General features: G+C 45.7%; 1 protein-coding gene across 6 annotated transcripts in view; it reads right to left on the bottom strand.

Annotated features, from left to right (window-relative positions):
• The window catches only part of MRTFB (myocardin related transcription factor B), a 496818-nt gene that overhangs the window by 162833 nt on the left and 320661 nt on the right, over window positions 1–13324 (bottom strand). For 2 of the 6 annotated variants that reach the window (XM_082260030.1, XM_082260027.1), the window contains exon 1: window positions 9748–9937. The exons of the other annotated variants lie outside the window; for them this stretch is intronic. In XM_082260030.1, the coding sequence (XP_082116156.1) occupies window positions 9748–9865 (118 nt within the window). In that variant the 5' untranslated portion in view covers window positions 9866–9937. Of the gene's footprint in view, window positions 1–9747; window positions 9938–13324 lie in introns of those variants that run through there. 6 annotated transcript variants of the gene reach the window in all.

A 13324-nucleotide genomic window follows, 5' to 3' on the forward strand; every position in this document is an offset into this window, starting at 1 on the left:
GGAATTTTCTGCAGATTTTCTACTAGTGTGTACCCCACTTAAAGCACACTTAGGAGATATCACTTATTTGCCTGGTGGATAGCTCCTGTCAGATGACAATCATTCAATCTGATAGGTTTTTAATACTAAGCATATTATCTGCTGTATTTTAAAGTGACCCTGCCAGGAATTAGCCAAAGAAAAACCCTAACTGTAAAAGCAAAGAGTAAATACTAACTTCTTTGAAAGCCCACTCCGGTGGAGAAATCTAACATCGAAGCCTGCTGAGAAACCAAATGGTCCAGGTGTGTTCATTTCCTGGTCCCTTGCAGCCCTCAGAGGTTCCTCTTGGTGACTTCCACATCACTTCTGTCTTCTAGAGGGTATTTAAAGTGGAATTAAACTATTTTTTTTTTTTTTTAAATGGGTCCCAGGAGGCGTTAGCCATATTGTGCTAGTATGAGCAAATATATTAGCACGCTATAGCAGATATAATTGCAAAAAAATCCCCTCCAGTGCAGAGATTTCAGTGCTCCTGCTGATCACAGGCGCTTCCATCTTCTCCCAGTGTTCCTTCTGGGTTCATCCTTTTCAACCCCTTGATTGGCTAAGCCATGATTACACAACTAACCAAACATTTGCACTGAAGTCAAATTATAACAGCACTGAGAGGTACCATTAGAGTCTGTTCACACTGAGGCAACAAGACTCCTTACTACTTCGGGGGCGACTTGTGCATTACCATGCACCACGACTTCGGAGCGACTTGCAGGGACTTCACATAATGGAAGTCTATGCAAGTCGCTCCGAGGTCGCCCCGAAGTAGTACAGGACCCTTTTTCTAAGTCGGAGCGACTTGTGTCGCTCCTATTAGAACGGGTCCTGTAGCGGTCAATGGACCGCGAGGGAGCGCGACTTGTCAGGCTGACAAGTCGCCTGACAAGTCACGCTAGTGTGAACCGACTAACTGTACATTGAGCTTCGCATGCATGGCTTACTGTACATTAAAGGAGTTGTAAAGGCAGCAGGTTATTTATCCTTCGGTTTTAAGAAAAAAAACCTTCTGTGTGCAGCAGCCCCCCTCATACCAAACCTGAGCCCCATCTCTGTCCAGTGATGTCCACAAGTCCTTTGGCCATCTGGGACTCTCCCTCCTAATTGGCTGAGACACAGCAGCAGCGCCATTGGCTCCCGCAGCTGTCAGTTAGCAAATCAGGAAAAAAGGGGGTGGACCCGAACTGCAGCTCCGTGTCTGAATGGACACAAGGAGCTGCTGCTGGTCGCCTGCCCCCATAGCAGGCTGCTTACTGTGGGGGGCACTCGATAGGAGAGAGGGGCCAGGAGCATCAAAGAGGGACTCAAGAAGAGGAGGATCTGGGCTGCTCTGTGCAAAACCACTGCACAGAGCCGGTAAGTATAACATGTTTGGTATTGTTTTTAAAAAGGAGACTTTACAATCACTTTAAGACTCCATTCACACTACCGCGACTTGTCAGGCGACTGGTCAGCCTGACAAGTCGCAGTCCATTGTGTGCTACGGGAACCGACTTAGAAAAAGGTTCCTGTACTACTTCGGGGCGACATCGGAGCGACTTGCATAGACATTCATTATATGAAGTCCGTGCAAGTCGCGCCAAAGTCGCGGTGCACACGACTTCACAGGTCGCCCCCAAAGTCGTGCCACAGTAGTGTGAACCGGCACTAAATGACTGGCAAAGAAAAGCATTTATGACAGAAGAGATCAATAGGGTCTCTTCTGTCAAACAAAAAAAAAAAAAAAATCATGTCAAGTGTTTGGCAACTCTAAAGACAAAAAACGTGATTTGGGATCCAATCTTGGTAATATGTATTTTACCAAAAATTCTACTGCTCTATTCAGTGTATTCGGAGGCCTGAACGTTGCATAAAATGAGGATATGACATTTATATATGAAAAGCTTCTTTGCTATTCTACCTCTATGCTAAGAAAGTAGTTTAGCTTGAAGCAGCTTGCCACCCCAGGCTACAGTCAATGTGGTTTTTCTACATTTTTAAGTCCGAGCTTAACACTTTACAGACACATATCTAATATGTAACCTTTGGTAAAGATATTGCACAATATAGGCTGGTACTTGCACTAAGGAGCATTTTAAATTACTCTATCAACAGAAAGAGGCATTACTCATTTAAACCACTCTGATGTTTTCTTGCTTTTTATAACTTGTACTAGATAATGCCTACTGGAATGTAACTGGTACTCTTTAGTGCTTCGACACTGTGTTTAAAGTGGTTCAAAAGGCAGAGGTTTTTTTTTTTTTTTTTAATCTTAATAGGATAAAAAAAAAAAACCTGTGTGCAGCAGCCCCCCTAATACTTACCTAAGCCCCATCTCGATCCAGCGATTCTGCACAAGAGCTTTGGCTGCCCGTGACTCTCCCTCTGATTGGCTGAGTCATAGCAGCAGGCGCCATTGTCAAAGTCAGTGAGCCAATGAGGAGAGAGAGGGAGCAGGGTCAAGCCACGGCTCTGTGTCTGAATGGACACACAGCAGCAGCTCAGCACGGGGTGGCCCCATAGCAATCTGCTTGCTGTGGGGGCACTCCCTTCTGTCGAGTGCCCCCATAGCAATCTGCTTGCTGTGGGGGCACTCGACAGAAGGGAGGGGCCACGAGCACCGGCAAGGGACCGGAGAAGAGGATCTGGGCTGCTCTGTGCAAAACTACTGCACAGAGCACGTAAGTATAACATGTTTGTTATTTTTAAACAAAAAAAATAAATACATTTAGTATCACTTTAGGACGAATTGCCTCACTGTACTTGCAGCTACAGAGGTCAAAAAGAGTATATTTTAAAGCCAATTTACTGCTTGCCAACATGTATGTAAATACTTGAATATCCATAGCCTTGTCACAAAAGATTAAAATATAAAAGGATTCAAAGCTTTATGCATTCAAGTAGTTTGAGAATAAGCATTGCTTTATAACTACTAAGGGAACCTAAAGTGGACCCTGCACTACGAGCAAGGTCGGCCTATTAACTTTGTTCTCCTCATGCCAAAATGTTGCAAAAAATTAAAAAAAAAAAAAAAAAAATGTATTATTTGTATTTTACCCCTGGGCTTCCGTAATGCAGGGAGGTTATCATCCCGCTCCTTCTGATTAGATCCTGGAGAATGAGTATCCTAAATCTTAAAAGAAGATGCTCAAACAGTTCACAAGCATGATCTCCCAGAATCTGGACTACAACTACTAAAGGAGTATGACTTCAACAGACAAGTTTTTTTTTTTAATCAATATTTTAGGTAAGGGGTTGGGGGAGCAAAGTAAATGGGTGGATTTTGTGTTTTTGGTCAGCTTTTCCACTAGTATGCTTTATGTTGTCTTGTGTTTTTTTCTTCTAAAGCCCGTGGTGTGTGAACACACTCAGACTAACAGCCGGTGCATAAAAGAGTGCACACACGCAAATGTGGGAAACACAAAAAGTGCACAGTGTGTGCGAAATGATCCACCTCCAAAGAGGACGGACCCTGACCTTGATCCCCCGGGGCGCAAGACTCCTGACAGGGACTGAGGTACTTACATGGTCTGCCCGGCCGAAACCAGGCAAACCCCAAGTACTAGGTGGGGCTCCCCTGAAGGGAGACCCTATGAGAGAGGGCGAACTAAGCCAAAAGGCCATATCGGACCCCTCCCAATACTTTCAATGTAGGCCAGAGGACCCACACCCTACTCATCATGTGAAAGAAAAGATGAAAGTGAAGTGACACAACAAAGAAAACACACAAACAAAAAGGTGGGGAAAGTGCTTAGTGCCATAGTGAAATACCATGGCAGGCCTTCCGGCCAAGAATAAAAAATTCCTCTGGCCCCAGCCAAAAGGCCAATCCCGAGAGGCAGGTGCCCAAAAAGTGTGCAGTGCAGTGACCAAGGTGCCAAAATACTCAAGATGAGCTGCCCCTCACCTGTGAGATTAAGGCACCCCTAGGCTGCCACCCTAGGGGCACGTACACTACGGGCTTCTTTCCGTCCCAGCCATTCGGCCAGACCAGTTATGTTGTCTTGTGATTACTGAATTTTTCATAAACATTATGGAGTCCTGCTATTCACAAATCACTTGTCTGGTAACATTGACGACAATATCAATACTTGCATTGAGGCTCAGTGTGAACAGCTAACACAGCAGGATAATGATCCCTATTTTAAAAGGTCAATTAAATTTAAAATAGCAGGTCACATGACTAAAATAAAATATCCCTTTTTTTAAAGCTGTGTGAAGTAAAGGCCTGTACACACGATACGAAAATTGGAAGTAAAATTTCGTCCGACGAATGATCTGCCGATTTTCGGATTGTTAGTATAGTGCTTTTGACAGCTGATTACGAATTTCCGGATGACAAAATCTGGATGTGCAGGCTAAAAAAATGTTATGGTATGTCAAAACAACGTCTGATTTTTGTTTAATCAGTACAGTTTTCATCCGAAAAAAATCGTAAGAGCAAGACTAGGCATGCTCAGAAATGAAAGAACACATACAAAACAACTCAACACATGACATCACTTCTGAAGTAGAATTCTGTCGTAGGGGAATTTTCGTATGAAAGTAACCTCTTCACTTTCCATATGAGACTATCATGCAACAAAAAATGGACGAAAGATCGTCCGATAATCTGATCGTGTGTATGAGGCTTTAGCCTATGATCTTCAAACTTTCAGTAGCAGAGATTAGTACTCTAAGGTCCCATTCACACCAGAGCATTTGGCTGCAAATTTCCCGATGCGTGACAAAGTTCAACATAAAAACCCTATTCTTTTCAATTGTGACCGTTCATATCTGAGGCTGTGCTGATGGTAGCCTGACTTGTGTGAAAAAATACAGCTATTGTAAATCTGTGGCATACTTCTAAAACATCTTGTTGTTTGGGTCCTTAAAGGATAACTTAACCTTTGGGAAAATGTTTTATGTTCCCACTTCTGCAGCCTCGTGCTGATACCCCCCCCCCAATTGTGACAGTGGGCCTTGTATTTTCTCCCTGTACATGGTGCCACAATTTGAAAAGAATGGCCACTTAATTCATTCACAGAAATCTGTGAATGAATGAACTACAAGTACCGACAGCCTTTGCGGCCAATGGCTTGCAGTTCTCAATGAACTACCAGGGCGCTGTAAGTGCTTTAGGTAGCTCATTGAGTCTTCCTGTCATTGTGTAACTGCCTGCCTGTATCGGAAATAGGAGATACACAGACAGTCTGCAGGAGTCTGAGATTGCAACCGCAATGCCTTACGGGTTCCTAAGAAAAATATATAAAAGCACTTTTTTAACCTGAAAAAAAAATGTGCATTCGTTTTTTTTTTTTTAGAAAGGCAAATTTATCCTTTAAAGTGTAGCACTAGCCAAAACGTGTTTTGGCAAGTTTGGATAATTCAGATAAGGACTGAAATCCCTGGTATTTTTTTTTTCTTACTTGCTGCTTGTGCTTCACTGGGGATATCCCCCCCCCCCCCTACTTCCTATTCTAAATCCATACCAGGAAATTTCTCAAGAGAGGAGACCTCTGGATTCCCATAATTTGTACCCTGGTGACAGTCATCTGGACAAAGAGGTTGGATCTCTCCAACGGAGACACAAACAATAAAAACATGACCATGGCTCTAAAGCTGGCCATATACTGATAAATTCTCTTTTTTTTTAGTTTAACTTTCAAGATTTTTTTTTTTTTTTTTTTAATTTCCATACAAAACAGAACAGAGACATCTATTGTAAGTATAAAGTAAACAAATGTAAGAATATAAAGATTGCATAACTTTACTTAATCACTATAGTAGATCCTACACATGAGAATGAACAAATGTTACAAATTTACCAAAGAAAAGGGGAGCCCCTGTATACCCCAATGGGTACTAGCTGTAAATAGGCACAAGTGAATGCTGGAACAATATTGAGTATAAAGCCCCGTACACACGCACAGATTGTTGGCTGTAAATTGTTGGCCAACGTCCGATCTGCCGATTGTCGGCTTGTTAGTATGATGCTTCCGACAACTAACTGCAAATTTTTTGTCCGAAAAAAAATCTGGTGTGCATGCTATAAAATTTTTGTTGGCCAACAAAGAACGGCCGATTGTTCCTCAGTCAGTACAGATTTCGGCAGACAAAAATCAGATGAGCAAGACTGGGCATGCTCACAGAAGAAAAAACATACAGAAAGTAAACCAGAACATGACATCACTTCTGAAGTTGGTTTTTGTTGGCCGACAAAAGTCCAGTGCAGTCTAGAGCACATTTCAACCAACAAACAACACTGGGCAAAAGACGGCCGATCGGTTGGCCAACAATCTGTGCGTGTGTACCGGGCTTAACTCAGGGATCCCCCAACTACGGCCCTCCAGCTGTTGTGGAACTACACATCCCATGAGGCATTGTAAAACTCTGACATTCACAGACATGACTAGGCATGATGGGAATTGTAGTTCCTGAACAACTAGAGGGCCATATTTGAAGACCCCTGCTATAACTAGACTAATAGAAAAAAAAATTGAAGAGATCCCTCCATCCAAGCGAAATAGCGTGGAATGATGGGTCTGCAGAGTCGGCTATTGTATTTTGACAGTAGCTGCCATCTGATTGACAGCCAAACCAATAACCCCCCCACCTCTACACTGATTTTACAGTCAATGGCAGCTTGGTGGAAGGGCCATTCATCCACAGCCGCCAAGAACTGGGTGAAATGTGCAGAGTTTATGGCCAGCTTTAACCCCTTACTATTCTGGGGATGGCTTTTTAGTTTACTCCCATTTTTTTTAGCTGTTGCAACTTGGATCCGTGTATGTACAAACTGGTTAAACCACTCCTGAAAAGGGCTGCTGGTTGGAAACTTTGTATTTTAGTATTCACTTTTTATACTGTCCTAACAATTTCAGTAAGACGGCTCATGCTCCTCAATGCTTGTGCAATCACCATTGGATAAGGCTCAGACTTGGCATCCCTGGGCACCTAGTTAGCTGCTGCAAAATTTCTCGAACATGGTGCAAGATCTCTTTCAATTTAAAATTGGGATTCTTTTTTTCTTGGTAATCCATCAGGTACATCTTTTTCTATACAGAGCTTTCATGGAGACATTATTGGAAACTGAAGCACGTGCAGGGTATTTAAAGCAGGGTAGGCCTAGCTGCAGAAATGTCTGACGAGATTAATGTACTGAATACTGCAGAGCAAATACTTTCCAGTCTCTTAAGGTTTGGCTATACACAATGACAGATCTCATAACAAAATAGCATTGTCTGCCTGGGTGACAAGTGCCTGCGGTGCTTACTATGGAAAATTCTGCGGCTGCTTGTAGCTCAAACCACAAGTTCACATCATGCATGCTATGATTAAAATACAGGTACTTAGAAGTACACAGCCTATCCTGCCTATGCCACTCCCATACAGACCACAGGCACACTTCACATATACAACGAAGAGTTACACGACTTTCAGAAAGAAGATCATACATCACAGCAGATGACTCATTTCAAACATAATGTAAACACTTTTAGCCGACATGGGAATACAAAGCAACAAGGACAATATGTAAGTGTGAAAAACAGAACAATACAACAGACAAAAAAACATCCACCCTGAGATGTGTATGGCAGTAACTAGATCCAAAATGTGAGCGCTTGTCCTACTGCAATCAGCTAAGCAATGATTAAATGAATACAGACAAGATCGGGTGACAACAGGGAAGCAGAAAAGAGAGAGGTAATGATTTACACCTCATTCCTCCCTGCCTCCCTTCAGCATTACAGATGAACAATGATGTCATCCCCCAGACTTGTTTAAACACCAGGTTGGGACATCATGCCTTCTTCTCTAGAGAGCACAGGAAGTGGAGGGGTGGGGAAGATTTTCTTTACACAAAAGCCAATCTAGGCTTCTATGTTTACATCATATAAAAAACATTCAAATCTACGGCACTGCAGCTAAACAAGAAAAATCGGACCGTGGCTGAGTTTATTGCTCATTCATACAGCGTATGCATGGAAACGCAGGATCTTATGGACGGAGCTAGCACAAAATCCTGCCTACAAGACGCACCTAAGGCTCCTTTCACATCTGCGCCTCTGGTTTTTCAATGTCATTTTTACATGCATTTTGCACGTGTTTTTTAGGTGCACTTCTATTGGAATGTGCATTTTTATCAAAGCACAAAGTCCTGCATGGTGCATTTTTATAAAATGTATGTTCTAATAGAGTTTAATGGTAGCGCCCTAAAAACATGGTGTAAAACGCACATAAAGAGTGATGGGGAAAAATTGCATCACACAAATGTAAATCTGGCCTGAAGTACTCACATTTAGACACATACAATTCTTCTTATAGCTTCCTACCCATGTTAATGAGCCCTACAATACTAGATATATGCAAGGGCCATCATTTACATACAACAGTGGTGGTCAACTTTTTTACATTTGGGGGTCTCATGTGCAGCCCTTAACAACATTAAAAGGTGGCACATAAAATTCAGTGTGAGACTGCAGACACGCGGCGCCGGGGCGGCCAGAGGCTGCAGACACGCGGCGCAGGGGCGGCCAGGGACTGCAGACACGCGGCGCAGGGGCGGCCAGGGACTGCAGACACGCGGCGCAGGAGACTGTCAGGGGCTGCAGACACGCGGCGCAGGAGACTGTCAGGGGCTGCAGACACGCGGCGCAGGAGACTGTCAGGGGCTGCAGACACGCGGCGCAGGAGACTGTCAGGGGCTGCAGACACGCGGCGCAGGAGACTGTCAGGGGCTGCAGACACGCGGCGCAGGAGACTGTCAGGGGCTGCAGACACGCGGCGCAGGAGACTGTCAGGGGCTGCAGACACGCGGCGCAGGAGACTGTCAGGGGCTGCAGACACGCGGCGCAGGAGACTGTCAGGGGCTGCAGACACGCGGCGCAGGAGACTGTCAGGGGCTGCAGACACGCGGCGCAGGAGACTGTCAGGGACTGCAGACACGCGGCGCAGGAGACTGTCAGGGACTGCAGACACGCGGCGCAGGAGACTGTCAGGGACTGCAGACACGCGGCGCAGGAGACTGTCAGGGACTGCAGACACGCGGCGCAGGAGACTGTCAGGGACTGCAGACACGCGGCGCAGGAGACTGTCAGGGACTGCAGACACGCGGCGCAGGAGACTGTCAGGGACTGCAGACACGCGGCGCAGGAGACTGTCAGGGACTGCAGACACGCGGCGCAGGAGACTGTCAGGGACTGCAGACACGCGGCAGGAGACTGACAGGGACTGCAGACACGCGGCGCAGGAGACTGTCAGGGACTGCAGACACGCTGCAGGAGACTGACAGGGACTGCAGACATTCTATTGGAGCTGCTGAAGCTGGGGACGTGCTTCAGGAGATAGTAATAGACTGGAGACATCTTACATGAGACTGCAGGAAATCACAGCTATAACAAGGCAACAAAGATTCTGCAGGGGCCCGGATGGCTGCAGGTTGGGCACAGTGACATACAATTTACTGCTGTTCTGCAGACCATTTCTAAAGAATAGAGGGGAAAGGGGATGGGGGGGGATATAGGATGGGGGGGGGGTGTACCAATCCTCCTTACAATGGCAGACTTTAGGAAATGATGATTGCAGAAGTTGATGTATAGAATGTGAGAAGGAGAAGAGGATGAGAATGCTGATGGTAATGATATGAAGTAGAGAATGCTGTATAATATAGACAGGCAGGCAGGATGCGGACACTGCACACACAGGAGTCATGTCTGCATAGCAATGCATCCCCCATCATCAGCCCGCACTGACCTTCCTTCAGACTCTTCTGGCTGTTCATGTCCAGGCATTCCTTGTCCCTCAATGCCTCCAGACTGCTGGCAGATAAGATCTCCGGGAAGCCGGGCTGTTTCTTGCTGCTATCAATCATAGTGAGATCCTCCGCTCCCCTCTATATATCCAGAGCAGACAAAGGCTGGAGCAGGAAAACGAAGAGCGGCAGCGGCGGCGGTAAGCGATCCCTCCCGGCCAGGACCGGAGTGTAGAGCGGAGAGATCACAGATCAGAGCCCGGGAAGACAACCATGGTACTCCGCTCACCGGACCTGCGCACAGCGCTCTGGATTCTCCCACACAGGAAAGCGGAGGAGCGATTGCAGGGAAGACTCCGCCCCTCCATACACTGCGCCCCGCCCACCGCCAATAACTGGGAAGGTAATGATGAATAGGACGGGACAGGGCTGTCAGGAGGGGGCGGAGACCTAGGGGCACACATTGGGTGTTAGCTATGGATAGAGAGAAGAGGGATTAGAACCCCTGGCAGCTTTGTATATCTGTCTGTGCCCCATATTCACACTTCCTCTGATCGTCCCTGTCACAACTGTGGGGCTCATACACAACTGAGGGGGTTAACAGTGAGAGACAGAATAACACCAAAAATATCCCAAAATACACATTTAAAAAAAGTTATAAATTGGTTTGCATTTTAATGAGTGAAATTCTCCTTTTTATTCATTTACTCCCAGCAGGAAAACAAAAAAGCTGTAAAAAGCCATGTGACTGGTCGCTTCCCTCCACAATCCTCCAATCCTGCATTCCCGATGCGTTTCTGAATGCACATTGTGTGTTTTTATACATTGCGGGACATTTTCCCCTTTAAGGCCCGTACACACGTACCGATCGTCGGCATACAAACGTCGGTGGACGAAGGATCTGCCGATTGTACGCGTGTTAGTATGGTGCCTCCGACAGATGTCTGCGCACAATCCGCGGACAAAAGTCTTTCGTGCAAACATGAAAATATTTGTATGCCGACACCAGAACGGACGATTGTTCGCCTGTCAGTACACAATTCGGCCGACAGACCGCAGATTTGCAAGACTGGGCATGCTCAGAAAATAGAAAACACAGGGAAAGTTAACCATTACATGACATCACTTCTGCAGTCGGCGGACAAAATTCTTGTGCTGTCCTTGTGCTGTCTTTGCACTTTTCAGCAGACACCGACATCCCGGGGAGAAAAGAGGAACATTTGTAAGCCGACCATCGGTACGTGTGTACGGGGCTTTATTCTTCCTCCGCTGCATTTTCCAGATGCCTTCCATACAGAAAAAGAACAGCATCTTGTACCATTGCTGACTGCATTGTGTGATCTATGCCATTGGAATCTATGATAAACACTGTCCATGCATTTTTGATGCAGAAAAAAAAAACACACTGGACTCCACCTGGTGAGAAGCAGCTCTGCAGCCTCATTTTGCACATGTGTTTACACACATTTGTCATTAAAGTGGAACTTCCGCTTATCTGTCTCTCCCCCCCCCCCTCCGATGCCACATTTGGCACCCTCCGAGGGGGGGGTACCTGTTTTTGACCGGTACTCTGTCCCCACTTCCATTGAACCTCGCCGCGGCAGGGTACATCAGCAGTCCGGCCCCCCTCCTCCTTTCTCTGCTTTCTGGACAGTAACCACTTTGCGCATGCGCACTGGGGACCTTGCCATGAAGCCGCAAGGCTTTACGACCGGTTTACCTTTCCGGCAACGGCGGCAGCATCCGACAGCTGATGGAAACATTGGATGAGGTGCCGACATCGCTGGATTCCAAGACAGGTAAGTATCCTAATATTAAAAGTCAGCAGCTACAGCATGTGTAGCTGCTGAATTTTACTTTTTGGAGGGGGAGGCTGGAACACAACTTTAATGCATTCCATTGGCCAGAATATTCATTTATTTTGGCCATTAGAGTGCAAACACACCTATACACGTCTATCCTAAACACGCCTTTTATGTTTTTTTTTTTTTTTCTGCTCAAAAGCTCCTCTGCTGAACACGCTGGTGATGCGTTCTTATTTCAGCCTGTAAACGTTCCTCTTCTAATATGCCTGTAAATGCCTGTGTGTGCATGGACACATAGACTAACATAGAGGGGCGTTTACAGGCCAAAATAAAATGCCCAGCACCTGTACACAGGGCATTTTATAAAGCGGAACTAAAGTAAGGAACAGCAGGCAGACTTTTATAGGTCTCTTCTGCAATAAAGTGTCTCTATCTGTCTGCCTGCGGTCTTACTCAGCACTCTAAACTAAGCTGGGTATGCACAGATCAGCTTACAGCACCAGGCCAGTCTCTAAATGCTGGGATGACAGCCAACTGCGCATGCACAGAGGTGACATCAAACCTGACGGCCAATGAAGAGGCCCATAAACTGGCACTCAGAAAAAGATGCCAGCACAGGACTGTTGGACAGGTAAGTATTAAGTCTTTAGTTCTGCATTAAGCCCAGTGAGCATAAGCCTGTACACTCCATCATACATGAGCTTCTTCAGGCATTTTGGCCCCTTAAGGCCCGTACACACGTAGCGATTGTCGGCCGTAAATATTCGGCCACTGACCGATCGGCGGCTTGTTAGTATGATGCTTCCGACAACGACTTTTCGGCCGAACAGAATCTGGCGTGCAGACTTTAAAATTTTTGTTGTCCAACACCAGAACGGCCGATTGTTCCTCAGTCAGTACAGAATTCGGCCGACAAACAGCAGATGAGCAAGACTGGGCATGCTCAGAGAAGAAAAAACACACTGAAAGTTAACCATCACATTACATCACTTCTGCAGTCGGCTGTTGTTGGCCGACAAAATTCGTGTGCAGTCTCTATCACTTTTCAACCGACAGGACAGCACCGGACAAAAGACGGCCGATCGTTCGGCTGACAATCGGTACGTGTGTACGGGGCTATAGACTTCAGAGAGTCTGTAAATCTCAGATACGCATTTTCACGCCTTAATAATTCCTCTCCTCCTCTTGCCCAGCCCTGGGAACAAACTGCTGTACAAAAACACTTGTAAAAAGCTTCAAAATGTCCAGGAATATGCTCTGCTCAGGTATGAATGCAGGCTTAAGAAGATTTACCTTAAAGTGGCTAATTTTTCATCTTTCCATCTATTAAATCTTCTGCCCTTATTGTTTTAACTTTGGATAGTAAAACATTTTGTTTCTGCCAGTAAATACCTTATACAACCCACTTCCTCTTTCTTGTCTAGTAACATTAGCCTAGGCTAATAACATCATGCACAGCTCTCTCTCTAACTCTAATGAGAGTTTGCCAGCAAGGGAGGGAGGGATGAGTCATAGGAGGGCCAATGAGAACTGCAGAGCTGGAGAGGGCTGGATGAGGGCGGATGAGAGATAACAGGAGACTGCAGAGATCCATGAGTATTCATCAAGAAAGGAGAAATGTGCAGGCAAGCAGTGGCAAATACATGTCTGTCTATGTGTATATTTATATATAATATATATGTCTGTGTGCCTTTGTATAAATCTATGAATTGAACAGTCAGCAGTTTCAGCTGCCCACAGTTAAAAATGGCTGCAGCCAGACTTAGTGGAGGGA

This window comes from Pelophylax lessonae, assembly GCF_965119305.1.
Source record: "Pelophylax lessonae genome assembly, chromosome: 6".
Taxonomy (NCBI): domain Eukaryota; kingdom Metazoa; phylum Chordata; class Amphibia; order Anura; family Ranidae; genus Pelophylax; species Pelophylax lessonae.